Source organism: Monomorium pharaonis, chromosome 6 (assembly GCF_013373865.1).
Source record: "Monomorium pharaonis isolate MP-MQ-018 chromosome 6, ASM1337386v2, whole genome shotgun sequence".
NCBI lineage: Eukaryota > Metazoa > Arthropoda > Insecta > Hymenoptera > Formicidae > Monomorium > Monomorium pharaonis.
Window position 1 is genome coordinate 2,699,451 of NC_050472.1, and position 26,965 is coordinate 2,726,415.

The window sequence follows — 26,965 nt, forward strand, 5'->3', positions numbered from 1 at the left end:
TTCAGAGGTAGTGCATGGATAGCGTTTGGCTCAATCCCCACCATTGTCTGTTTAAACATCACGTGCTATCTCTCTTTTAAGATTAGAGAAAATTTATGCGTGATCTTGAAACAAGAAAATAAGAAATTGTTTATATGTCCTAATGAAAATATTTAATTAAAAGAGAGAGAGAGAGAGAGAGAGAGAGGAGATCTGTTTCATTAAAATTTATTAAATTTATTAAAATATATTAAAATTCCTTAATATATACTCATTTAAATTTGTTAAAATTTCTTAAAATTCATAAAATTTATTTTATTACATTGTTATTTATTATATAAATAAATTTTATAAATTTTAATAAATGTTAAATATTAATTTTTAATAAATTTTAATAAATTTTAATGCATTTTAATAAATCTTAATAAATAATAAAAAGGGATCAAATAAAAAAGTTTCTGTGAAATATTTCATTAATATATTTCTATCAAGATGATCAAGACTGGATCTTTGAGTTTAATATTATTTTTCATCAAAATATGTATATAATAATATATACTATTTTGATTCATTAGACTGCATGTACTGTTTGTCTTAAAATGCAATCCTTTTCTGTACCAATTGCAAATATGTAAACGACTTAAGTATCATTATTATCAATTAAATTGATAATGTAATCATATATTATTTTAAAATTTTAGTTTAAATAATTAATGCAATTCAAGAGCGGCAGTATACGACATAGTGCAAAAGAACATAAATTTACATTAAAAAATTATATTAGGCACAAAGCTTCAAACATATATTATGTAAAATAAAAATATAAATTAATTAATTTGATTTTGAATTGAGATAGAAAAATGGAACAAAATAAAAATTTATAAGAAATTATTTAAATTATTTTATTTTATTATATACACTATAATACATTTAACAAGGTTACAACCACGTGGATACCATGGTGCACAACGCGAGAATAAAATATAATTTACCTTGTATTTAATTTATAAAATTTAATACGTAGTTGAATTAAAAATAAATATTTACCTCTTTAACGATATTTATTTAACCACACAACGTATTAAATCCTACTTAAGTATAAAAGTTTCACCGACGAGCAAATTACACTATGGACCATATATTCAACTCGACATCCTGTAGAAAAATGAACGAGAGCACAAAGAAAGGAAATAGAATAAGTGGAGGGAAGAAGATTCTAGCAAAAGCATGTACAATGGGAGTTTGCAAACTTCTCTTCGGATAAGTCCAAACAGTCTGACACACACACACACACACATACACACACACACACTCTCTCTCTCTCTCTCTCTCTCTCTCTCTCTCTTTTCTCTGTCTTCTCTAAGATTGATATTTATAATTTTTTTACTAATTATTATACTACATATTTTTTTGTATTATAGAACAGATGAATCAGAAGAAGATGGTATATTTGATACAATAAAAACTTATAAATTAGGTAACAGAAATGTTTGTACAAAACGTAAAAGACATAATTGATACAGTGTTGCAAAATAAGTTATTTAATTTTTGTTTCTCAAAGATAACAGATAAAATGGAACTTTAGAAAAATAAATCTATTCAGAGCTTAAATTTAGTGCTGTTGTTTAATAATAGTTTAATAATATCTGTATAAATTTATACGTATTTTCGAGCTACATAATTTGCAACAAACTGCGCGTCGAATATTTCTTCGGTCAGTCCTATAATAAAGCTGGAATAAAATTATCGTAAAATAAATTGATACTTTAATAATACTGATAATAAATATCTATAAATAATTGCAAAAATTTATTGCGAAAAGTGGATGGAATAATTCAGTTACACTGTGTCATCCGTATCTTTTGCTGGAAAATGCTTATTGTAATGTATATTATTCATAAAAATGTGTTTTTACTTTATAATTAAGAAATTTTTCATATAAAAATATATTCATGCTAAGCATATTTATAGGTGGTGAAATGGTAATTCTAGAAGATTCAGATTTGTACGCAGTTATTAATTGTTTAATGATAACAGCTGATCTTAATTTAAAAAAAAATGGGTACAAAAACAAGTGGAAAAGAAATTTTTATGGCTGATAAAGAGATATTATCATTCAGACTTACTTATACCATATATTGGTACATTTCAATCATTGAACGATGTTAAACTTATTGTACGTGAAGATCCTCCTATTACGAAAATAGTATCTATATGGTCGGAAAATATTGTAGCAGCCAAGAATATTGCATTATCTTTAAATGTACGTATATTATAAATTTATATGACACAAATATATTGTCGAAAATTTTTTTAAGCTGTATCAATATGTTTTTTGTATTTCTTAATCATTCAGTGTCATATAATCTTCATAAATACATATATGGATTTCCGTGGAAGTATCGCGCTTTTGCCTATAGAAAAAATAAACCATTATTTCCATGAAAAAAACCTGATTAACATTCGTGAAAAGAAGATTCTAGAAGATGTACACCAAAGTGTAAATGTGGTACGTTTGTCACTAACTGATATAAAGAATGCTGATTCAATTTGCAATCTGTTTTATGACGGTATATGGCAAAAACCTAAAATATATTGGAAGTATAATGGCAGTTTCTGGGCAAATACAACAAAGTACGAATAGACACTTTTTTGTTAATTGCAATAATTCTCAAATTAAGGAAATTCAAATTACAAAACTTTTAATCAATTAATATGTATTGTTATTACAGCTACGATATTATAAAATGTCACGAGTCAGCTAAAAAAGGTTTCCAAACTTGGAGTGTTATTCCTATTAAAACTAGAACACAAATATTATCTAAATTTGTATCTATATTAAAAGATAATGGGTTAGAGAGTTTTATTAAAACGTTTTACATGTTCATTTTTTATAATTTTTTCATTATCTTTTCTTTTTAGAAAACTTGATTTGGCAATTGTAGTAGAAAAGTGTTTAAAATGCCGATATCTGTATGAAAGTATACAGGAACTTAATAATTTACAAGTAGAAGTAATGCATACTCGTAAGCCATTGGGTGTCATCATCTTTAGGGAGGAGAATGAATACATTTTCTTTTTTCGATTAATGCAAATTTTAATTGCTGGTAACTCTGTCATTGTGATGTATGATCCAAATTTCTATAACTTGGCACCATATTGTAATATGTTTTTAACATGTGGCATACCTCCAGGTGTCATAAATATATTGTCACATGAAGACACACATTATCTGCAATATAGATTATGTCAGCACAAGTATACAGAGTATGCCCATAAATATTTCATGAAATGCAACTCACCAAAAAATACATTGAACAATATAAAAAGTTTACTGTACCGAAACAAATTATATTGCATCTTACATAATTTTTCTAACATTTAACATGGGTGTAATATTTGATGTATGTATACAAGTATAAACATATTGATATATTTATGTCACGTTATGATTTCAGAATAATAGTTTATTGTTGTTGAATCAATTATTTCTAATAAAACTAATTTTATATCTATAATTCTATTATATTTTATAGATAAAAATGATAAAAATTTATACAAATGATGTGTTAATCATACTTTCCTGTACATATATAAGAAATTATAAAATTTAATGACGTTTTATTGTTATAAAACTAGGCCTACAGGTCTCCCCAGAATCCAAGGAAATCTATAGAAATTTCTCTCACATAATAAAAAAAATACAAAAAGCTCCCTTCTCTTACATTTTAGTTTTTACATCTCAATATTATATTTATATATACAATACAATATTATAAGTCCTTTTCGTCTCTTCTAAATTTGTGTCTTGTGAATTTTCCGTTTACAGGTCTAATAATCAATTTAAATTTAAATTTTTTTATAGGAACATTATTCAATCGAATTAACAATTATGGAACGAATAAACATTTTAAATCAATGTTATACTGATCTAAGTTATGAAGCGTACAAGTGAGTATTGATATGTACAGTATAAAAATATAGCTGTGGATATAAGTTAAAAAATTTAATATTAAAATTGATAAGTCTTAATCTTTGAATAATAATGTATTAAAAAAATATATAAGAAGAAAGTGAGAATTTTTCCCTTTTTGCATCCTTTTGCAGATATTTAGATGTAAAGAATACTTTTGTAGACTATACAGATAAATATTATATATAAAGACGTAATTATAAATGGAGATTATATATTATTGTATAATCTCGTATTTCTGCATAGATTATGTGTATGTGTCATGCTCACACACACACACACACACGCGCGCGCGCGCAGAAAAATGTAAAAAATTTAGTGGCGTAATGTATAAATAAATAACTGCATATATTAATCTTTTTTGTAATATTCTTTATTACGTATATCCGTTCTAGATTTTATTTTGCATCTCTATGCAACGAATTAGTCATTGTTAATAATATGGATCAGCATTCTTTCGTACAAATTTATATATACGAAATATTTTTGTGATGTATTTTGTTTTTTAGTGTAATTACTATTCGATTTAATATAAATGCGTTATAAAATAATTCAAATGATTACTTCTTAGTAATCCATTCTTAAAATATCGCTAATAAAGTCGAATCATCCAAATGCTTAGAAAAGAAAATGTACCAAAAAAATAAGGAATAGCATTAAAAGTTCTTTATCTTTTCTTTGTGAATATCAGAGTAGACTAATTAACAAATCAATCAATAAATTTGCAAACTATATCATCAAGCAAATACTGTACAATTCCTCTGTACAGCACTTGTCTTATTTATAAACATGACTAAATTTTGTAATTTTTTTTTGTAATTTGTAATTAATTAATTAAAGGTAAAAGTATATGTAATTTTAATTTTCATGTTTATTGAATCCACAATTAACAAATCATGAATAATTTAAGTCAATGTAGTTAAAATTTGCAATAATCCCGTAATTATCTGAAAATTAATTATGAGTGCAAGAGATAAAAATATGAATGATCATGAATATGTAGAGAAATTTACATATCTGTTAAAATTATAAATATATAATTTGATATTATATATTTATAAAAATTTATATTATATTTATTATAGAATTAAAAAGAAAAGATCATAACATAATTAAAATTAAACCCAAGTCTAAGAATGTACGACTGTTTTACATTCCTGCAAATTTGTTCTTGTTAAATTTTTGTCTTAAATATTTATATATAGAGCTTGAGTATTTTCACAGATAAAATTTGTATATTATTATATCGAATAAATGCGTGCAAAATTATCCTGATATAAACACACGCAAACAGTTGTCGGAAATGTATGTCTGCGACGAACTAAATTGTACTTTTTAATAACAACACAGTTGCGCATTCTTCCAACGAGAATGTACATAAGTCCTATTTTCTTAGTTTTCCTTTTAATTATGTAACGAAATATAATAATCAAACATCTACATCGAAATACTAGAGAACACTCGATGTACCTTTGTTTCACATTCTCAAGAATTTTTATAAAAAATATTGCTAGAATAGTCAGTGTTTTGATTAGATCAAAAAACAGATATATTACAATTGCTTTTAGCATACTTTATGATTAGTATATACGAGTCGGACAATTTGATACTAGTTGAGCCTCTCGATTTAAATGAGAATGTGTCGATGATTCGCTTACATAATTTGCCTTTCAGCTATATACCTTCGTAGTATGTTTTTAATGTTAAAAAAAGATTACGCAATCGATATTAAACTTACATATTTTCTATCCGTGTAAAGTATTGCACTAAAAACACTGACAATTTACGATGACAATGATTTATTTAGGTCTTTTTGAAATCGTCACTTCTCCCGCGCTGGCAGTTTACTTATTAATGATATGTTATTAGAAGAGTATAAATGCAGATCTATGCGACACGAATATAATACGTTTATCTTATTTAATACTATTGGATTATTGATCGTTTATTGGAAGTGTGAGCATAATTATTCACCAAGCACGTAATTAAATAAAAATATAAAATGTATTAATTCGTTTATAATATATATTTTATATTAAGTTGGCACTTTTATAACTATATACGAAAATAAATTATTTGTAATCGATGTAAGGAAGAAGTCTGCACAAGTTTATTTCGCGTGCATAAGCAATAACTCGTAGAAGAAAGCGTTTGTTTGCTAGACAGTTACCATTGTGCTCATACTGCCGATAATTCATTCTTTGTGATAAGTGACGCAAACTAGGCCGTACAGAACTAAAAAAATTAGCGATTTTAATGCAGTACTTCACATAAAAAGTATTTCGCAAGCATGGGATATGCATTCTATTAATTTCGCAATATTAAAAACATTAGCAATCGTTACCCTTATATAAACAGTATAATTCTCCTGTCAATATTTTGTACATACATTTTTTTTCCTCAAAGAGACTTTTTAAAAATTTAGCAAGTTTCAAGATATATAAACATAAAAAGCCGCAAATTGTAGTATGTTAAAAATTACAAAATCTGTGGCTATTAAAATCTTGTTTGCGTTTATATTTTGTTACTCTACTTTCGTCATTGAAACGATTCGATCTTTCTTGAATGCTCATAAAAGAAAGATAATCTTTAAGCAGATAATGAACGATATCATGATATTAAAATTAATAACCTTTTTCCAAAAATCTGATCATTACACCGATCAGATCTGGAAAGGTATGTATAACAAGGCCTATCCATTTAAGACACTTTTTTCAAAGGAGCAGACACGCTAGAGGATATTCTGCGAGTTTCGTCAGTTTTACTCTATAAGTTCTGCTCTTGTAATATATATATTACATAAAATAGATAAATTTTAACTACTTAATTCTTTTATGCAAACGCGTCCCGTTTATAAAAAAAATCTATAAATGGCAACTTTTCTACTACTTTCACAGCAGCTGTAATACCTACTTTTTTGGCGAATTCAATAATCTCACTCTCTCTTTCTCCTCCTCGCTGACAAAGACTCTAGTAAATACTATATCACCTGTGCTAAGCGTTTGACAAGCCACATTAGTTCCAGTAACCTGGCGATCCATTCGCGGACTGTCGATCTTGTCGTTTTGACACATGCAGACGCACTTGACAGGCGACGCATCCGTATTGTTACCGGAAAGCTGGTCAGTCGCGGAACTAGTAACAGCTGATAGTATGGCTTCTAGTTTCTCTATCTTCTCCAGTTTATCCATCCGACCGTCCGAGAGTATTTCGTCCATCATTTGCATTGACTCGGTTAAACTTGGTGTGTCGGCGTTTCGTGGTGACAATATACCACCTAGAAATGAATTTTTACATCAAAACTATATTTATTACATAAAATTGTTAAAATTTATTAATGAAATAAGAGTCCATATTTTTATCCTTTAATAATTTTAACATTTTAGAATGTGTGTGTGTGTGCGCGCGCGCACGCATATGTATAATTTTAATTAATAATTTTATATTTTAACTTGAATTGTCATTTTACCAGAGTGAGAATTTTCCGACGTGTAGCTTTCCAAGCTCTGATACTCGTGATCGTCCGTTTTATCCTCATCGTCATCGTCACTACTATCGATCTTATCCTGGCCCATATTCTCTAGCTTTTCCAATTTTCTAGCAACTTTATAACTTCCTTTGAGCTTCTCCTTTTCATCCTCTGTAAGATCCAAATAACGAAGAAGCCGAATTTCACGATTACTGAGTACAATATTTTTACTTGTTGCTTCTTCCATTCTTTTTTTCAAATCTGCTACTTCGGTCTCGATCTTCCGCTGCTTCTTACGCGCTTTTACATCCGATGGTCTTATATGCATCTGAACTTGTTCGTCACACAGCTCTGTAAGAAGACCTTGTACTTCCGGCTTTATGAGTCTGTGAATATAATTAAATATAATCAATATAATCATTATTAGTTTATTATTTATGAGAATTTATGTAAATAAAAATACCTAGACATAGCATTATAAACTTGAGGTACAAGGCTTAAAACATCACTGCTCGCGTAAATTAGCATGTCGCGAGTCAAAGGTCGCCGAGACCAATAACGTTGATCCTTACGATAAATGTTTTTCAATTGTTCCTTCAATGGATTACATGGAGCATTATAATGATCGCACAGAGTGTTCAGATTAACATTTTTAACTTTGTATACAGGCTTTCCCGTTTCTTGAAACTGAAGCACTGCATGCGCAGCCTGCAAAAGATAACATCATTGTTTATTAATTATATATCATAATATTTCAATATAGAGAAAAAAAGACGAAAAATATTACGTACTTGTGTGTCAAAAACGTTTGTTAATGTAATCTTAAATTGATTGTATAGATTGATACTGTCATTTCTACAATCGTGAATCACCTGCAAAAAATAAATACAGCTGTATGTAGGTACTCATGGCATGTCTACGCAAAGTTATACAATATCTTTTGTATATTTTTATCTGTATTGTATATCGTTACAACATTTTTACCTTAATAACATGAGGATGTTCCAGCAGCTTCTGAAGACCCCCAGCCTGAATGAGACTCGGGCACGTGACTAAATCGAACACATACGCTTGACCGCTCATTGTACCAATTTGTACAAGAGTCAGCTGTCCCTTAACACCAAGATTTATACCTTCGCAATCGAAAGAAACGACCACTTTGCCATTGGGGGATGGCTTTCGGGGATTTATTATATCTTCTATAACTTGAAGACTTTCTCGCGTGGTCGCTATTACCCTGGTCTGTTGTAGCACCTTTAATTTCCACGCATCACCCATCTGGGCTGTTTGCAGACTGCGGTCTCGTTCCGTATTATCTGCCAAAGTCCTCATAACGATCGTATTGAATCTCTGCTTCAGAGATTGCTGTTGCAAACTCACGGGTGGTGAATTATTATTGCTTTCGATAGCGGGCGACGTGCACGTGTTTTGCGGCGAACTAAAGTGAGATGTGGCGTTGTTGCAAACATTTTCCAATCGATCCGAAGGCGGTTGAGAGAGTTGAATCTTGCTCGGCGGAACAATCGGTACCGTACTGTTCGTGTGAGTCACGTTGTTGCTTTGATTACGTTGATTGCCGCTCGTAGTTTTTGTTTTTACGGTCGCGGGTTCCATCACGGAGGATTTCGGTCGGCCTATCAATGTCACCAAATTAGTTTGCACGTGAAAAGCGTCTGGGAACATTTTTATAAAAGTAGACAGGTCCTGCGGCGTCTTGAATATACTCGTCCAGCTCTCGTGAGAGAATTTCTCATCAACCATATTGAATAACTGATCTATGAGAATCGGACCCTTCTGCTCGATGCACACGCAGAAAAAGTCTAACAATTTCGCCGTGACATCGGGATCTATCGGGATATCTGGCTCTAGTTCGTGAAAGGGTTCAGGCTTCATACCTTCGTACTGTTTCAATATTACATTATCCTCGCTGACTACAAATGCGTCAGGGTATTTCAAAAGAAAATCACGAAATTCCTTATAATGCTGACCAGATATGTGCCTGACTTCTGGCGAGGCCTGCGATCGATGACCCAGGAGGCTTTTGATGGGCACCTCGGTACCCACTCCATATTGCAACAGTTTGTTCGTGAAATATTCTACGGCTTCGCGGGCGTAGTCACGTTTACCTGACTTATTACCGCTCTCCTCCTCCACAACCGGTTGAAACGTGTTAACAGATACGTAGTCACCGTCGATCAGAAAGAGCGCCGGATACTGCGCTAGAAATTTCTTAAGGCCACTTTGCGATCCTCCTGCTATCTGACGCATCTCCTTTGTGAACCCCTTAGCCCCGAATTGACAGCTCAAGTCGTGCAACGTACGCGGACCACCCTTATCCATCAGTCGTTCAAAAAAGAAGAGGAGAGTCATGTTTCTGACCATTTCGTACTCGGAGCTATCCATCTTTTGGTATGTATAGTCGCACCGTCGAGAAATTTATATTTATCACATACACTCGTTTCTTCAAAATGTCAAGACATTCCCTATAAAATTTTATTTTATGAAATAGTGCAGGGAGTGTGTATTATTTCTAATACTACTTTTTATATTATTTCGTGTATGCGTAGCATTTTCCGAAAGCGTGTGCGAACGTAACAAGGATTCGGCGTAAAAGAATTTTGTATTCTGTTATTTCAATTTGAAAATCCAAGTTCCCCCAAAAATGTCAGTAACGCTGTCACTCCCGGATCCCCTTAATTAAGAATCTTGCAAGCTTTGTGTAACGCTCCGCGAGTTAAGAGTTGCGTATAACGCTTTACAAGTGTGTGTGGCTTTCCTTTACTTTATAATAAATATTTTACATATTATTTTCTATAATAATGTTAAATTATTGAGAAAATTTATGTTGAGAGAGAGATCAATATTGCTGTTTCTAGAAATTAAATTATAATATTGTACTTACTGTCATAGTAAAATTGAAATACCAAAGATAAAGGCACATCACTAATCTATCACCATTTCATTTTCATGCCTTTGCAAAAAATATATCAATGATTTGTTCGTGATTGATGGATATGATATCTATTGAGATTGAGCGATTTTCAATTGAAGTAAACACTCTCAGAGTCAGCATAATGGAGGAAAAGGCAGATCTGAAAAGTATTTTTGACATTTCAAGTTATGTGATGCATTGCAATTAAAGGTCTTGCAAAATAAACATACCTTAGTCCCGATGTACATAAAATTATATCATAATTGCAGTCTACTCCCAATCATTGTTACTCGTCTCTGTGTTCTTCAGAAATGATGCATTATAAGATCTTCCTCCTCCTCCTTTCACTCCTCTCCTTCCTGTGGACAAGAGCAGATATATAACAGGATTATTTTAAATCTACAGGACGTTGAAAATCTTCCAGCGTGATCTGACTTGGAAAACATAAATATCTTATACAAATTAATACACGTCGAGAGCTACATTCGCAGTACTCGGAATCGCGCGAAACTTATTGCGAACAAGTGTCACGTCGTGCAACGTGCAACGAGACATATGCCTCCGCACGCGACGTTTCGTGCAGTTCAACCGGGAGGCGGCGATCTCGACGATCGAATCTCGCAGATCCATCGTCAAAGGCGTGTGCCTCTCGACGATGTGAATTTTTATTACAGGTCAGATCATTCTCACGAGCGGAAGAGACGGGAAGAGGCGAAACGGCGCGCGGATACGCAGTGTCCCCCGAGAAGTCGTCCGCGACCTCGTGCATTCCTTCCACGGCCGAACGACTCCTCGCGGCCGGCGCCGTTCGCGCTGTATCCCGTCCCGTCCGTGATCGGTGGCGTACCTCGACGACGCGGCGATGCACGGCAGAATCGCAGTTAACCCCAACGCGGCACGATACGTAGTATAACCCGGAGCAGTATCCAGCACACCCGATGGACCTCTCCGCTTTGGAGAGACACCGCCAGAGGGACACCTCCGACCTCCGACGACTCCTCCGAGTTGGCCCTGCCCGGGCCGTCACGTCACGCATCTCATTACGCGCACTCCTAATTAATACATCCGCCGCGGCCCTCTGAAAATAAATCGTGCCAGCCGCGGAAAGTGCATAGCGCGACGCCCGATGATTCGATTAATTCGATATGTCATATGTCCCTTGTTTCTTTTAATTCTAAATTTCATTTTCTCGCAGCCTCTCCGTCTCTTTTTGAATGTCCATCGTTCGTCACCGACAAATAAAATGTTGTAGAAGTCGCGTGAAAATTTAGAGCTCGAAGTGAAATTAATTTATTTAATTGTATTTGTTTGATTTTTGTTTAAAATTATTTCCGTTCTTATCATCGTAAGCTAACTGGGATATTTAATTTATATCGACGGCCGAGAAAGTATATAATCGATAATGTCCATATTCTTCAATTAATTATTTTTCTAGACCTTTCCTATTTTTTTCTATTAAATATTTTTATTGTAGCTTGGAATTTAAACAATTATTTTTCTATTGAATTTTATATTAAAGTAAAAAAATTTTTTAATTAGAAAATTTTTTTCATGAGTAGAGACAATTTTGTTATCACTTCACAGAAAATCTGCAATTTTATTTAACAGATGTTAGCCTTTTTTCACTAATAGATTAATTGGAATTTCTCCGTATGTCGTTCTGACAGACTTTGTCTGTACAGAGGTTAATGTTCCCTTGTATCTTACAGCGGAATCTTTTCCCCTTATTTTGAGTGGTCGTTGATCGTTGTGCGATTTTTTTTGACCGAGTTATCGATGTTGAGGCTTATTTAATAACAGAATGTTTTGTTGTTTAAAAACCATCTTAAGATTAATTATAAAAATGAGATATTTTTTTTTATTTTGAAGATTTGACTTTATCACAATTTTGACATACTCGAAGAAGTAGCAGGCTTAGAATTTGACAGCTTTATTCGGCAAGAAATTGTTCTCTGGTGGTCCAGCTGTCAACATTCTACGATTGGCTAAGAAGCTGAAACAAAAAATTAATTCAAGAAAAGAATCGGTTCATCTACAAAAAGCAGAGAAGACATAATTATCTAGAATACATAATTTCTTATAAAGATATTAACTACTTATCTGATATATATTTAATTACTAACCTGTAAAAATTGAAATTGAAATGTCTAGAGAATTTTGTTGGTATCAACATTTTCCCCGAGCCATTTATTTAAAAGGCCCAGATGGCGTATCGCGTTCGCGGATTACTTAAAAGGCGGCCGTGTTGTCTCTCAGTTTTCTCTCTGTACATACACTTAGAAAAAAAAGAGAAACATTTGTCAACACGGGTGACATTATACGTATACGTATTAGCAATAATAGAAATCAACACAGTATTGTATGAACGGTTAGCGAAGTCAGAGTTGCTTTCAAAGTTTTATAATCTGATATAGTTATATAAGGATAGATGTAAGCAAATTATTTGGCACAGACAATAATAGCATAATATGACAATCAGGTTTTACTGTTTAGAGAGAGAACTGTTTAAATCTGCGGATTATTGTAAATACAATTTTTTAATGTAATTAATAAGAGATTCTAAAAGAGGAAGAATGTTGAACCCAGAGTCGCACGATAGTGCTAAAAAAGCCGTGGAGGCACAGGTGATCGCCGCGATGCAAAAGCAAGGTAACAATTAGCTCTTTTATTAAGCCATATTTATAATTTATAATTGTCAATCCATAATTAATCGTTGCATTTAATGGTGGAGGCTTAAAACAATATATGCATGGATAAATTTATAGAATGTGAAATAAACGATTTGTGCAAATTTTCCTGAAGGGTACACTTTGAACGCCGTGAATAATTTTGATGAGAATTTGCTGCACATAAGCGCGGCGAACGGTTGCCTTGAGATCGTAAGGGAAATTTTGGACTGGAAAGAAAACCGCCGTATCGTCGATAGGAAGAATAAATTTGGCTGGACTCCACTGATGCAGGCAATTCGCAATGGAAATATTGACACAGTGAAATTGCTCTTAGAGAGAAACGCCGACGTTGATCAAGTGACTTATCTTGGTAATGACGAGCAACAATCATTCACAACTTGTAGTTAATTCTTGATATCAAAATGAAAATTTTAGAATACTCGTATGGACATCTTTAAAGCAAGATTTGCTGTGAAGATCCAGAGAAATTATTTTGTATAAAATTTATTGTCAAATTAAATAAAGTGTAATTATAAGGCCTTTTTCTTTTTAATTACTATAGGTATGTCGGCCCTTGGATTAGCTGCCGCAATCAGTAAAGAGATGTTTGAAACGGTATACAACGCCTGTCCGAATGCACTGGCGAACACAGTAAATGATGACATTACTCCGCTATGCGTGGCTGCCATGAAGAATGACAAGGAGCTGTTCCTAAGACTATTGGAATTGGGCATGCCATCCTCGACTGCCAGTTAGAAAATTTTCTAAAATAAAATTCGTGAATCAACATTTATGACTAATATTCGTGATAAAATGCAAAACGAATAAGTAACATTTTGATGTGAAAAGGATAATCATTTTTGTTAAAATTTAGTAAAAAGTATATCAATGTGAGCTGAAGATAAAAAGATATTTTATGAAATGAAGTATCTTATTACTATTAACTTAAAAATTTGATATTGCTTACTTTTCTATTACATTGCAGAATTTAGTTATTAAGAAAAAACATAATTTGTTCTTATCAAGTGTATTTTTTGCATGCTTATTTTTTCCTCTTTTTAAACCATTTAATTCATAAAAAAAAAAAAACAGGAAAACTGCATCTAAGAAATCTGTTTATTGAATGCAGATGAGTACACTCGCATTATGATGAAACGTTCTGAGGTACCAGAAATAACTAGTTTGGCAAACGAAGAACTGGTCACGGATTATTGGAATGATACATCAGATAACATCAAAATTATCGGCGAACAGGACGAAGTAATCAGCAACACGACGGAGGATCATTCTACTTTAAATAATGATGAAAGTAAAAAAGAAAAATTGAAGTTGAATTTGTTATCCGTAGTCGCGGAATTCGATAAGCAAACCAGATTGTCGCCAAACTTAACATACGACATGTTCGCGTTTCCGAAAACTTCTGATTTCAAGAACGGCAGTCTTACACTGAAATCGAACGTTTCTCAGGATAAAGATATAAACGAAAAGACACCAGAAAATAATTTGGAAAAACGTTCTGTGGTGGACAAGGATCAATCTGATTTATCTACAGTTGTACTTCAACGGTAAGAAAGTACAAATTTAATTATTTAATTGAAAACAGGCGTTTTTTTTTTTTTTTTTTTTAAGTAAATATTCCTTAAAATATTTTTCAGATACATACACATACTTAATATTTAAATATATATTTTTTAAATTAATTATATTTAAGTAAACTTTTTATTCTTGCAGATCAACACGACCTAAGGATCTCGATATGAAGAATCTCTTGAACAATTTTAATGCTACTCTCGGATTTACGCCTGAATTCAGTCCTGTCAAATCGCCTAACGTACCCTCGGATATTAACGAGGAGAACGTGTTTGGTGAAAATACCCCGACGCCGCCGCGTTGCAAAACACCACCGAAGGGAATGCTTCTAAATTGGCTGCAGACGAAAATGATCATGATATTGAAACGCTTTGGACTGAGCAAACACATCCCTGTATTTCTTGAACAGGAAGTACGTTTTTAAAGAATCAATTTTAGAGTTATTGTTAAATAATAGATTAAATTAATCTACTATTTACGATTGTATTATTTACGATAACAGTCTGTCGACTATTAATAGTTAATTGCTGCAATTTCTAAATGCACATGTTTTGTTTACTTTATCCTTATAGGTGGACTTTGACCTATTTTTAACGCTTACGGATAGAGATTTGATAGAGATCGGTATTGAGCACGAGAAAGACAGACGCGATTTACTGGAGGCGATAAAAGAATGCATAAACCATAAAACATATTAATATTTAGGAATTTTTATTTATGGATTGATACAAGTATTTTATTTATGGATTGATACAATTTGTTGCTGTTTGAATCGGAAATTTGATTATGTTTTTCTGTTTATAGTCTAAAAGTTTAATAATTTACGAGACACATACAATGAAATTAATTTTTAACTTATAACTGAATTTTTGTATGTAATTATTTTGATCTAATTTTTAATGTTGATTCTCTATACTGTTAAAGGAATATTTTCTTGTTATACGAATTATTATACAATATCATATATGTTTTAGATATAAAGAATAATAATTGTTATTGGACAGCAAACGCAGGAACATTTTCTTAAATATTCTTTAACAATTTTTCCTTTAAACTCGCTTTATCGAATTTTTCTTCTTCATTTGCCAGCTCCTTTAATGTAATATCTATTATTAACTGTTTCATTTATTATTACATGAAAAATTGTCAAAGTTGTGTGTATATATTTACCGTGGAAGACTTGCTCTCGGATTCTTGTTCTTGCTCAAAATAATGCGACTTGCGTTCATTTTTCTGTACAATTGGTTTGCTGGCCATAGCATTATCTTCATCGTATAATACCGTCGAAATGTTATCAGTAGTTTTAAACAATTTATTAAAGTTGCTCGTGGAACTCGTTGGACTGATTCCAAGATCGAAATTATCGTCCTCGGTCTCGCACGTAAGAGAATTATTCATCCCTGGTAACGATAATCGTGACCGTTTTGTAGGAATATCACATGTATTAAACATTTGACGCAATGATATCACATTTCTAGTTTTTCTCGACAGTGTGCCATATCCTGAATCGCAGACTGAAAATCTATCAACTTTTGATGACAATGGTGTATAAGCTAAGGTAGCTGCTTGATACATATTCTGCAAAATCGATATGTGTAAGTACAGTAATCAAACATACTGATTCAATATGATTTTAGTGTGACAAATGTAAACACTTATTGTCGAAATTAATATAATCTATCAAACATTTGGTTCTCTTAATTATATATTAATTCTCATAAACGCGTAAATTTATCGAGAGAAGTCTATAAAAATGGAAATGGATGTTAAGATATGTGTAATACGCATTCACACTTCTGGGCATATGTCCAATTGCTGTCCGCACAGTTTTGTCACTCTTCCTCTTAGATCTCCTACAAATTTGTAAATCCTGGATACTGCATCCATTGTAGGTGAAAGAATTTCTAGAGGTCCTGAGATTAAGCACGTTTCAGGATATACGAAAACGCTCGACTTAAAATAATAGAACTCGATATCGTAAAATAAAAGTCCTTCCTCGTAATCTGGCAATATATAACCGTGCTAAAAAATATAGTTTATAAGTTATAGTTTACAAAGTTTTACTTAGTGATCAATAATATATGTATATATTTAAAAAATATCAACAAAATTAATCAAATTGAGCTTAGGAAAATATTAATTTTGATGTGCTACAAATTCACACCACATTTTCCCAATATGCGCGCAGATCCTCGTAATCCTTGAACAGGTGATTTTCTTTAATTTCTTTCGATATACTCAACACGTTCGCCATTTTCAAGCTACAAATAGGTGTTTTCGAAATTACTAGGTGCAATAACTTGCTTGATTAATTATAATACAAAAACTGGCGCAGAAATTTCACAATTTATAATAGTGATTTATATTAGCAATATGTATAAAATTTTTACATTATTTTTTACCTCGGTAGGACACGTACTGGCGGCTGCAAGTCATGTTGCAAACGGCGTGCGGCATTCAATCTCAGAAATGGTATTTTGAGATTTACAGCTTCCACGTGAAACTGAGCACTATTATCTACAACATTTATCTCCTTAAAATCTAAATAAAGCTATCTATAAAAAAATTTATAATCTAAATCTACTATCAATTTAAATTGTTTGTTATTAATTAAATAATTTTTTATTTTATTTAAGAAATCTCTATCTCTGTGCATATGTAAATTGTATAAATAAAAATTAGAGTATAAGTCAAACATAAGGGAAGAATAACAGAAACGTAAACGAAGCGTAAATTATAACAGAAGAAAGTGAAAGAAACTTTAAGAACTAAAGCCACTCTTTCCTCCGATTTTCATTTTCGCCTCATGTGTTTGAAACAAGGATTGTACCGCGGATGTTTTTGATATTCAGCGTGATCGCGTGGACGCTTCCCGTCGAGCTGAGGAAGTCTCGACCCTCGACGAGGTAAAATCCGACCTTGTTCCACTGCGGTGCCAGCCTGTATTCCACGGTATAAAGGAGACAAGCCTTGTAAACGCAAGTCGGAATGGGATCGCATACGTCCATCTGCGCAACATGAATTTCACGCGAGTGATTCATTTCGAGAAAAGAGATAATTTTAATGTAAGCTACGGATAAGAGAACTCTGCGGACACGCACCACCTGTATGTTGAGGGCGTCGCAATGGTCCTGGAATATACTGCTTTTGAAGAAGTCCCTCTCGACGATGATGTACAGGGAGCAGCCGGACTCGAGAAGCTTCCGATTAACTATTGGAGCGGCCATCGTCTGAGGAGTCTGTCGCAGAAATTGCCTGAAAACCGCGCGGCGTTTTTTTTTTTTAAAACCGAGGTGGACAGACTTGTCGGAGATAGACTTCCAGATTTTCACCTTTGATCCGCGAAATATGCCTACGGAGTTAGAACGATGCGCTGCAACAATACCAAAATACTTACCCGCACTTGAGTCTGCTTCCGCAATAGTTGGAGTAGATCGTGGGATCGTTTTCGCAATTCACGATTTTGCAGATCGCGCAACAGAGACCGTTTCTCTGCGGTATGGTAACATTGAAGATTTTTGCGACGGAAACCATAATTAGCTGTTGGTCGCACGATGAAAATAAGAGCAAAATTTGTGAAGGATGAGAGGAGACAGAACGTCTTTTCTGTATTTTTATAAATTTAGATTAATTTAAAGTATATACGATAAAACAGCAAGGTGATTTATTAATTGCGCAATAATCTGTTTTCATATAATTAGAATGTAAAATTAATTGCTATACACTTTAATTTTCTAAAACACAATAATAGCATATATTTGGCAAATCTAAAAAGAATTCGTTAAATTTTTTAAATTTCTTGTGAATTTTCTTTTCTTTAGAAGCTAGCTTATCGCTTTTCTATTTATTTCGTTAGAATCAGCTATATGTTGCGTTTTACAAACGTACGATTGTTGTAAAGTAATTGTCGTTCACTGCAAGTTTAAACGCTTGTATTTCAAATTTAGAATGTTTGTGATTGGCTAAGGTATTTGGTAGGACTGATCGATACAGGCAACTTATTTGGTCTGTTCTTTTTCGGTGTACTGCTGCACTGGTGCAGTAAATTAGAATGAGAAAAAATATATTTATCTTACTTTAACTTGTTGCACCAGTGTAGCAGTGCAGCTAAAAAGAACAGGCCATTAAATTCAGCTAGTGGAGCATGGTGGAGCAATCGCGGGATCCTAACCTCACATTCGACGTTAATAAAGTCGATATTTATTTAAAAGATGTTAAAAATATTGCGAGTTGCTGTTCGTTTGGAGAGAGTTTGCACAATAAAATTCGAAGGAATTAGAAAATATGGCAATCAGGTTAGATTATATTTTTGTTTTATAACCTCTTCTTATGGCTGAAACAGAATCATTCCTGAGGTATATAGATTTAATGTTTAATCAATTGTAAAACGCGTGTTTAATTCTTAAAAAAATTATTCTTGCATTTTAGTGAAAGTTTAATTTATTATATTAAGTATTTAATGAAAAATTACTTGGTTTATTAGCATCGATTTTTACAACATGAGCCTTTCTACTTTGCAGGCAACACAGCTTAAATATCCAAAGAGAATATTCTCTGGGATTCAGCCTACGGGAAGCGTACATTTAGGAAATTACTTTGGTGCCATTCAAAAATGGGTGGAATTACAGAACTCCGGTGAGGAAATTCTGTGCAGCATAGTGGATTTGCATTCTATTACCTTGCCACAAGTAAAGTCGTGGTAAATTTAAGTTTTAATATTCTGGCACTATTAGCTACTGATGCAATACGCAATTTTTAGGATCCTCAAAAATTAAGGGAGAATATTCTGCTAATGACGGCGACATTGATAGCATGTGGTATAGACTTTAAAAGAAGTATCTTGTTTCAACAGTCCAAAGTGCCGATGCACACACAACTGTGTTGGGTCTTGTGCACAATCACAACTATGCCAAGGCTGGCACATCTACCACAATTCAAGGAAAAAAGTGAATCCTTGAAGAGTGTGCCTCTAGGCTTGTATATTTATCCAGTTTTACAGGCAGCTGATATATTATTATACAAGCAAGTATTTTGATGTTTGATATGTAAGGTAATTCTTAATTGTACGTTAATTTTCAAGAGATAAATCTAGAATTTAAAATGTATAAAATCTTAACAGTTGCAAAGCCATTTTTTCTGTTGAACGTAACTATTGAATATAATTAAGATTCATTCTTTACTTAAAATGCAATAAAATATGTCTAATTTCTTTTTTAGAGCAACACACGTTCCGGTTGGACAAGATCAAGCTCAACATATTCAATTGGCACAAGATTTAGCACAGATATTTAACAAACGATTTGGACAAATTTTTCCAATACCACATACTCTTATTAATAGTAAGCTTTTTAAACTGATAATTTTAGAAATTTAATTTTATTAATTTTGATTTTTTTGCAATATCAACGAATAATTAAAATCTTTATATTTTTAGATGGTCCAAGTCAAAGAATCAGGTCTCTACGTGATCCCACGAAAAAAATGTCAAAATCACACACAGATGCTAAGTCCAGATTAAACATCTTAGATGAACCAGATGTATTGTTGGAGAAAGTGAAAAAAGCTGTGACTGACTTTACATCCGAAGTGACTTATGACCCAGAAAAACGACCTGGAGTGACCAATTTGATTGATATACATTCTTTACTCACTGGAAAGATGCCAGAGGAAATATGTAATGAAGTTGTAGGTCTGAATACAGGACAGTAAGTATTTGACAAGTATTACATATTTTGTATAATATTTATTTCTTTTTCATAAATGAGTGATTTGATATAAAGGTATTGTTATAATCTATCTCGATTTTTAATAGGTATAAATTGGTATTGGCAGATGTAATAATAGAAAAATTATCTCCAATTCGCAACGATATATTGAGACTAATTAGAGAACCTGCCTATTTAGACGAGATTTTGAAGGAAGGTGCAGAAAGAGCTACAGAGCTTGCGACAAACTGTTTGATGGAAGTCGAGGTAAAAGTTTTAGGTAATAATGCGCAAGATGTGAAAAATATAACGAATACTGTGAAAGTTATGTAGAACAATTATTTATTGTTAACAAATTATTTGTAAAAAGTAAACTAAATTTTTATATACAATGACATATTTAACTCAGTTTATTATCTCATATCAATGACTAGTTTGCCTCTTAAGTGGCCTTGCTTTAATCTCTCATATGCCTGTGGTAAATCTTGGAAAGCATACACCTGCTGAACAACAGGCACAATCTGCAAATCAGAATATAACATATGAAATATCTTTAATGAAATAAATGCATGTCAAAAATTTTCCGAACACACCTTTCCGTTTTCCACGAGCTTCTGAAGAACGTTGATCCCTGTCTGGGAGGGCATAAAAAATGCCCATTTAACACAACTTTTGTTTTCCGCATTTGGAATATTAAACTTCAGAAGATCCCCAAGATTCCTCGCCATTCCCATAATCAGTCCGTGATGATCAACATTTTTTAACAGAGGCGAGTTTAACGCTATGTAAGTATCGTGCGGGTATCCCTTCATTCTGACATGCTCTGGTCCCTGATTCGCACAATCTAAGATCATGTCATACCTGCATGTAAATAAGACAATTGTATATGTATATATATATATATTGCATTTATTCTAATGTATTTTAGTTTATGAAGTTACTTACGGTCCCTCTGAAATAATTTCTGCATCAGCACCATCTTGCTTGTAATCAATGACAACATCAGCACCTAAATTCTGTAGCATCTCAACAGCGTCACTACTGCAAGTGCTAATTACCTAAACAAATTTAATATTAATTACATGTATGCTTCATGTGTCACAGACTCTAATGTAATATACGTGATAAAATATTTACATGCATGTTCCAAGCTTTCAGCAGCTGTATAGCCAAGGTACCAACACCTCCTGAGCCTCCCATAACTAGAACGCGCCTATTCAGTTTTGTAATTAATGCTGTTTTATAACATAGCCCGCCTGTTATCCATAGTGCGGACCATGCAGTAAGTCCAGCGTACAGGATACTTGCAGCCTCGATATGAGACAATTTCCGAGGACGGGGATTAACCTTGTGAGAAAAACAAGTATTGCTCAATATGATTGCAAGTTTTGTTTGGCTTGCTGAATATTTAATATATAAAAAAACTGTGTCTTACTAAGTTACTGTTAACGATAACGTAATTTGCATGACAGCCCTGCTGTTCAATCGGAACTACTCCCCAAACTTCTTCGCCTAGCTTGAGTCTGTCCCCTACAGCCAATCCTTTTGATACAATTACTCCTCCAAAGTCTCTACCTAATGTCAATGGCAAATCCATTTCTTCAAATGTTCTAAAAGTCAAAGTCTTAGTTTTTCGTATGGCATTTAAAAGAGTGTTGCCATAGCCATCTGTAATAAAATATATATCTTTTCATTATAATTCTTAAACTATACAAAATTATATGAATCTTTTACTATGAAAATAGCAATTAAAAATTTATAAACTTATTAAAACATTATATTATAGCTTGTAACATATTATTTCAGATATTTATTTATATGGTTTACATAAGTAATACAAAACATAGAAGTTTGTTAAATCTATTTATATACTTTAAACTACAGAGCTATATATTGTGATTTGATCTGTAGTCATACATGTATCAATTTCAAATTTTACTTTTAAGACAAAAGACACACATAACATAGTGCAATAAAAAAGGAATAGAGTACCTGTCATCGAGACATCAATGGGGTTCACACTAGCGGCTTCAATCTTCACCAGGACATCAGTGGGATTCATAATCACTGGTATTCTAATGTTAGAGAGTTTTAAGCTCTCCAGACCATTGTATGAGTGTATCTGCCAAGCTTGCATCCTATCGCCTGGATTCTCCTTCAAACTAGCTGACAATTTTGACAGAGAACGAAAGTGCATCGTTTGGACAGTGCATCTTAATCTCAGAATCACTTTTTGCAGCATCTCTCTTACGAAGATGATGCTGAATCAATTTTCTTTTGCGAGTCTCTACCGGGTAGTGGATATCTAAATGCCTTTAAGACGCTTTTGAAATGTCTCTTTTTTTCTAGAGAAGAGGGGATACGTACTTTGGATCTGCGACGACCAGATACTCTTAAAATACAAATCGTAGGTTAGAATACACGTGTAAACAGAGATGTCTTTTTTATAGGTTAGAATTTGTACTCACTTTTAAATATTTGACATTTGCGATGTAAATTCTTATGTGTTTTCAGAATTGCACAGATGATAAAAATATAGCGTTGTATAGATTAGAAAAAATCGTAATGACGATGGTAGAGCAAATTGCATAACATTGTTACATCGTCAGAGAAAATCCTAAGAATGATTGCCGGACCACCCAGGTCACTTCAGAGCCTCAGCCCTTTTCGAGACCGTCGAAATCTCATATATACAAGTATACACTACTGCCAGTATATCCATTTTTGAAATTAGTACTACGCAACACATTCACAAAACGTCGAATCTATGTTCAAATCTATATTAATTTCACGAAAGCGAAATTGAACGCGCGGGAAACGATTTAATTCTCACTTATTTCATTTACGATTACAGAGCGACCGATGTGACGACTAATCGGCAAGCGAAACCAACATCAATCTTGCATTAATATTTGCTGTTAATTAATACTCAATTGACGATGTATCATGCGTACAAATTAATTGATAAGCATATTGTATATATTGCATGTAATAAGCGAAATTGTTCTAAACGAAATTAAAAGCGAGATATGGAACGCTGTCATGTCCCGAGCGAGTGGTGTCAGTCCTGTCGTGTGAAGTTGATCGCGTATAGACGAAAGCGATTCTTATCGTCATCTCGAGATTCTCGAATCACATTTACGTCTCGTTTGCTGAACGTAACGGACGCAGGGCGATTCGGTGCTACAAGGAGAAGCATCGCGAGTCATTTAATTGGTAAGTGTAAAGTATATTGACATTGCAGTTTGCTCGAATGTGTATCTCTACTCGATCGTGCGAATTCCGCGGATCTCTGTGCATAGTGCAGTCAGTGATCGCGACGCGCCAAGTTGATCGCGCGGAAAAGGAACCCTTCCGCCATCTTAATTGCGTTCCTTTTTCATTTTCAGAACGCGAATTACGTAGCGCTGTGGTTCTATATACCGCGTAAAGTTGTATGCGGATGGCGGCGTATCCTGTCCTCCATCTTCCACTTGCTTCTCGTTTGCAGAACGCGGTAGACGCGGGATGGATCTGCAGAATGAGTGGATTCGCGACTCACTTAACTGGTAAATGTAACGCACGTTAATTTTCCGTCATAAATCGTATCTCTTGATATTCAATCGAGTGCAGATCGCTTCGCGTAACGCAATCGCGCGGAAAGGAGTCCTTTTTCCCGCCATCTTAAAATTGCATTTCTCTTTCTTATTTACAGAACGCGTGGATGCAAAACACACCGGCTCCGGAGAAAGAGATTTAACAATTTCAAAGTATAAGAGAAGGAGCCCTAAGAGAGGGACATCATGCATCAGTGGAGCAACTTAGCTGTAAGCATTATTATTTATTTGCGTTAATATTTATTTTGTATTATTTTATTAGTTTTATTTTGATGGTTAACAATTAAAGAAATAAAATTTAATTTGAAATATAATAAAATATTATTTTTATAAAGATCTTAAAAATTGCATAATTATTTTAATATAGATATTTAATTAAAAAATTTTTTGTAGAGTAAGAGTTATGAAACATTGATTCTTTTGAGAACTACTTTTATTTTAAAATTATGTTTTTATGTTATAGAATCATCGTAGCGACGTTGCTGACTCCACTGTTGCGCATTGGTCGGTGAGTGATAAAAATTTGTATTACTAAGGTAACGAATCTATGAAAAGTTTATATATTAAATATATCAGATATTAAATATATCATATTAACATCATTACATTATATTTGAAATAATTACAAAACTTCATGGATTTATTATGTTAAAATGGATGGCTTTAAAAAATTATGAAAATTATTTAATCTGGGACTTATATTTTATTGTCCAAATTTGCATTTGTATTTTATTTCCAAATTTGGTTTTGTTGTGTTTAAGATATGCTTGCACAGGTGCAGATAAAATAAATCTGTTTCTACTTAGACTTTGTACACTTGTACTCCATATGCACTTTGGCTTTTGCCATCCATACTTCTTGCAATTATTACAAAATAAAATAATAAAAATTAAACTATAGAAAGAAAAAGATAAGCATATTTATAACAATATTTATTAGAACATTCTTTCTACACAAAATATCCCTATTTAGATATTTTCATTCGTTGGAAAAAAGTACGTGCACTAGATTGCACAAATCGCAAACGCATTAGATCGCATTAGATTGTATTAGACAGTAAAAAATAAAATCCTGCAACGTAGGATACGACAATTTCTTCGGATGCGATTCCCTTCGGATGATCGGGTGCGCGCGTGCTTCGTATCGATCGCCGATCGCTACGATTACTTGTCAAGCGTCAGCTTGACAGGCAGTAATGCCGACGAGGACGAGGACAGGAATGCCGATTAACTCCCTCTACGTAACTAAGCGGAGAGCGCAGGATCGATCGATGAGGATCCACGTGTACGTCCATCACGTCGAAGTGGGCAGATACACGAAATGTTTTCATGGTAAAGATGGGAAAAGAGCGACTCTCTAGGAAAAGTCACTTTTCGTTATGATCCGTTTCTCACCTCGAAGGGAAAAACAAAAAAGATTATTCCGTGACGACGAAAAAAAAAAACACACAAATCAAGCTAGTGAGCGACGAGGGTGATGATGTGAAAGGGCGTAAGTTACAGGATCGTATTCAAGCGGACTGTTGGGAATGAGCACGAAACAAAAAAATTCTTCGAATGAACTTCTATAAATCAATCTCTCTCTTTGATTAGTAAAAGAAACTTTAATATATGACGAAATATTTTTTCATTACCGGCTTATTTTCTGTTATCAAGTTTCTGTCCATGTAGCAATAGCTTAAGGGTTCCTGCGGTCGTAGTTTCACTCCTGAGTCGGTAAGGGATGATCTTGGCGACACGAGAGAGAGGGAGGAAGAGAGAGAGAGAGAGAGAGAGAGAGAGAGAGAGAGAGAGAGAGAGAGAGAGAGAGAGAGAGAGAGAGAGAGAGAGGGAGGGAGAGAGAGAGAGAATCGCCGCGAGGTAATACAGCAAAGGAGAACGGAGAAGAGAAAGAGAGAGCGGATCGAGATCGAGTTGTGAAAAGGGGTTAGGAATGAGGGTGACGGGAGCGGCATACGAGAGAGCGCGTATAGTGGGGCGCACCGGCGCGGCACGTCGCGGCGCGACAGGGGTGGGTGGATGTTTGCGAGGAGGGGGTGCATCGCGGGCGCAGCGCGAGAGAGGATATTGACATTTTCGGCCGTGGGGTGCGCATCGCGGCGGAGGCAGGAGGGGTTGCGCCAAGGGTGGCGGCGGCGGCGGGGTAGACAAGAGTAAGAGGGGAACGGGGGTGCGCGCGCGACGGGGCAGTCGCCTCTCCCTGCCGGATCCTGCAGTATCCATGGCTACGTCGTCCGCGAGGATTTCCCGCGAAAGACCAGAAGCGTGATCGCACGGCGAGGCTCGTCGGGGCCCGTGGTCAGCCACGACAGCGAGGGAGAGAGCGGAGTCGGAGCGAGCGACGAGGCAACGGCAACAGCAGCGGTAGCAGTAGTAGCAACAGCAGCAGCAGCAGCAGCAGCGACAACAGCGACAACTGCGACGGCGGTGCCTTCGGGAGCGGCACCCGGGTAGCTTCCTCCAGATCGTTCGTCACGTCTCGTCTCTCCCGGTGGGTGTTTTGCGAGAATCTCCCTCTCCTCATCTCTCTCGCTTATTTCTTACCTCTCCCTTTTCTTCCCTCTCTCTCTCTCTTGCCGAGAATAGGGTGGATACCGTGCCTCATCCCAGTTTCCCCCCTCCTTCAGGCTACCACGGGGGCCACGTAACCCCGGCCCCGCTATCCCCGTACCTCGTCGTCGCCGTCGCCGCCGCCGCCGCCGCCGCCGCCCACGACCTCCTCTCCGACTGTCGCGCGCGGCGCTTCCAGCATCCCTCTCGAATCGTTCTTCGTTTGTCTTTCCGCGGTGGTGTCGTCGCGAGAAGATTCTCTCGCTCGCGGCACTTAGACCAGGACCTCCTCTCTCGAGGGTGGATGGTCGTGACGCCGGTCTCTTCACCGAGTGTTCGAAAAACCGAGGAGGAAGCGTCGCCGTGTCGGTGAGTGTGAGTCATCGTCACGCGGACGGGCGAGAGGGTTGGTGCAGGATAAGGGTAGAGGAGATAAGTAGGAAGGCGAGGAGAGTGAAAAAAAAATGTGAAAAAAGAGATGTAGATAAATAAATAGATAATTA

The 26,965-nt window shown here is 34.4% G+C and overlaps 6 protein-coding genes, 1 long non-coding RNA gene and 1 pseudogene across 15 annotated transcripts in view; 4 read left to right on the plus strand and 4 right to left on the minus strand.

The window, feature by feature from the left end:
- The first annotated feature begins 630 nt into the window (after nucleotides 1–630).
- LOC105837529 lies at nucleotides 631–4,616 on the plus strand (annotated as a pseudogene).
- LOC105837533 (egalitarian protein homolog) lies at nucleotides 4,310–11,341 on the minus strand. Its single transcript, XM_012682400.3, has 8 exons — nucleotides 11,201–11,341; nucleotides 10,584–10,712; nucleotides 10,324–10,513; nucleotides 8,406–9,904; nucleotides 8,213–8,293; nucleotides 7,885–8,129; nucleotides 7,422–7,807; nucleotides 4,310–7,229 (listed from the first exon to the last, which is right to left on the minus strand). The coding sequence occupies exons 4-8, from the start codon at nucleotides 9,822–9,824 to the stop codon at nucleotides 6,862–6,864; spliced, it is 2,499 nt and encodes an 832-aa protein (XP_012537854.1). The 5' UTR covers nucleotides 9,825–9,904; nucleotides 10,324–10,513; nucleotides 10,584–10,712; nucleotides 11,201–11,341; the 3' UTR covers nucleotides 4,310–6,861.
- Nucleotides 11,342–11,915: 574 nt separating this feature from the next.
- On the plus strand, nucleotides 11,916–15,645 carry LOC105837528. The gene is made up of 6 exons (XM_012682389.3): nucleotides 11,916–13,002; nucleotides 13,156–13,392; nucleotides 13,585–13,773; nucleotides 14,152–14,587; nucleotides 14,754–15,024; nucleotides 15,185–15,645. Exons 1-6 carry the CDS (start codon nucleotides 12,927–12,929, stop codon nucleotides 15,308–15,310), a joined length of 1,335 nt encoding a protein of 444 aa, XP_012537843.1. The 5' UTR covers nucleotides 11,916–12,926; the 3' UTR covers nucleotides 15,311–15,645.
- Nucleotides 15,636–18,618, minus strand: LOC114254442 (uncharacterized protein C18orf63-like). Its single transcript, XM_036288629.1, has 7 exons — nucleotides 18,010–18,618; nucleotides 17,443–17,867; nucleotides 17,015–17,129; nucleotides 16,777–16,873; nucleotides 16,407–16,634; nucleotides 15,783–16,190; nucleotides 15,636–15,704 (listed from the first exon to the last, which is right to left on the minus strand). Exons 1-7 carry the CDS (start codon nucleotides 18,144–18,146, stop codon nucleotides 15,636–15,638), a joined length of 1,479 nt encoding a protein of 492 aa, XP_036144522.1. The 5' UTR covers nucleotides 18,147–18,618.
- A 92-nt stretch (nucleotides 18,619–18,710) lies between these two features.
- Nucleotides 18,711–20,709, plus strand: LOC105837532 (tryptophan--tRNA ligase, mitochondrial). The gene is made up of 6 exons (XM_012682399.3): nucleotides 18,711–18,907; nucleotides 19,133–19,300; nucleotides 19,372–19,634; nucleotides 19,830–19,951; nucleotides 20,047–20,317; nucleotides 20,425–20,709. Exons 1-6 carry the CDS (start codon nucleotides 18,824–18,826, stop codon nucleotides 20,648–20,650), a joined length of 1,134 nt encoding a protein of 377 aa, XP_012537853.1. The 5' UTR covers nucleotides 18,711–18,823; the 3' UTR covers nucleotides 20,651–20,709.
- On the minus strand, nucleotides 20,643–23,274 carry LOC105837531 (reticulon-4-interacting protein 1, mitochondrial). Its single transcript, XM_012682398.3, has 7 exons — nucleotides 22,786–23,274; nucleotides 22,310–22,709; nucleotides 21,753–21,985; nucleotides 21,455–21,664; nucleotides 21,263–21,375; nucleotides 20,911–21,178; nucleotides 20,643–20,838 (listed from the first exon to the last, which is right to left on the minus strand). Exons 2-7 carry the CDS (start codon nucleotides 22,557–22,559, stop codon nucleotides 20,731–20,733), a joined length of 1,182 nt encoding a protein of 393 aa, XP_012537852.1. The 5' UTR covers nucleotides 22,560–22,709; nucleotides 22,786–23,274; the 3' UTR covers nucleotides 20,643–20,730.
- A 158-nt stretch (nucleotides 23,275–23,432) lies between these two features.
- LOC105837530 overlaps nucleotides 23,433–26,965 on the plus strand; it is a 47,124-nt gene continuing 43,591 nt past the window's right edge. For 6 of the 9 annotated variants that reach the window (XM_012682397.3, XM_036288620.1, XM_036288625.1 and 3 more), the window contains exons 1-4: nucleotides 23,433–23,533; nucleotides 23,707–23,865; nucleotides 24,012–24,123; nucleotides 24,377–24,421. The gene's annotated coding sequence lies outside the window, so the exon portion shown is untranslated. Of the gene's footprint in view, nucleotides 23,534–23,706; nucleotides 23,866–24,011; nucleotides 24,124–24,376; nucleotides 24,422–26,100; nucleotides 26,404–26,692; nucleotides 26,832–26,965 lie in introns of those variants that run through there. The other 3 variants (XM_036288624.1, XM_036288623.1, XM_036288621.1) reach the window with 3 other exon arrangements.
- LOC118646217 lies at nucleotides 24,831–26,086 on the minus strand. The gene is made up of 2 exons (XR_004963747.1): nucleotides 25,547–26,086; nucleotides 24,831–25,307 (listed from the first exon to the last, which is right to left on the minus strand). It is a non-coding gene; the product is annotated as an uncharacterized LOC118646217 (long non-coding RNA).

Bases quoted from the DNA above. Each gene is read 5' to 3' on its own strand.
- LOC105837533 (XM_012682400.3), bottom strand. From the start codon at position 9,824: ATGGATAGCTCCGAGTACGAAATGGTCAGAAACATGACTCTCCTCTTC. The intron at 8,294-8,405 runs GTAAAAATGTTG...TATTTTTTGCAG, and splicing joins AACATCCTCATGTTATTAAG to GTGATTCACGATTGTAGAAA. The intron at 8,130-8,212 runs GTACGTAATATT...TATCTTTTGCAG, and splicing joins CAAACGTTTTTGACACACAA to GCTGCGCATGCAGTGCTTCA.
- LOC105837528 (XM_012682389.3), top strand. From the start codon at position 12,927: ATGTTGAACCCAGAGTCGCACGATAGTGCTAAAAAAGCCGTGGAGGCA. The intron at 13,003-13,155 runs GTAACAATTAGC...ATTTTCCTGAAG, and splicing joins CGCCGCGATGCAAAAGCAAG to GGTACACTTTGAACGCCGTG. The intron at 14,588-14,753 runs GTAAGAAAGTAC...TTATTCTTGCAG, and splicing joins TCTACAGTTGTACTTCAACG to ATCAACACGACCTAAGGATC.
- LOC114254442 (XM_036288629.1), bottom strand. From the start codon at position 18,146: ATGGTTTCCGTCGCAAAAATCTTCAATGTTACCATACCGCAGAGAAAC. The intron at 17,130-17,442 runs GTACAATCCTTG...TAAATGTTGTAG, and splicing joins GAATATCAAAAACATCCGCG to ATAATAGTGCTCAGTTTCAC. The intron at 16,874-17,014 runs GTAAAAAATAAT...ACCTATTTGTAG, and splicing joins CCAGTACGTGTCCTACCGAG to CTTGAAAATGGCGAACGTGT.
- LOC105837532 (XM_012682399.3), top strand. From the start codon at position 18,824: ATGTTAAAAATATTGCGAGTTGCTGTTCGTTTGGAGAGAGTTTGCACA. The intron at 19,301-19,371 runs GTAAAGTCGTGG...CGCAATTTTTAG, and splicing joins ATTCTATTACCTTGCCACAA to GATCCTCAAAAATTAAGGGA. The intron at 20,318-20,424 runs GTAAGTATTTGA...GATTTTTAATAG, and splicing joins GTAGGTCTGAATACAGGACA to GTATAAATTGGTATTGGCAG.
- LOC105837531 (XM_012682398.3), bottom strand. From the start codon at position 22,559: ATGCTGCAAAAAGTGATTCTGAGATTAAGATGCACTGTCCAAACGATG. The intron at 21,179-21,262 runs GTAAGTAACTTC...ATTTACATGCAG, and splicing joins GAAATTATTTCAGAGGGACC to GTATGACATGATCTTAGATT. The intron at 20,839-20,910 runs GTGTGTTCGGAA...TCTGATTTGCAG, and splicing joins AGCTCGTGGAAAACGGAAAG to ATTGTGCCTGTTGTTCAGCA.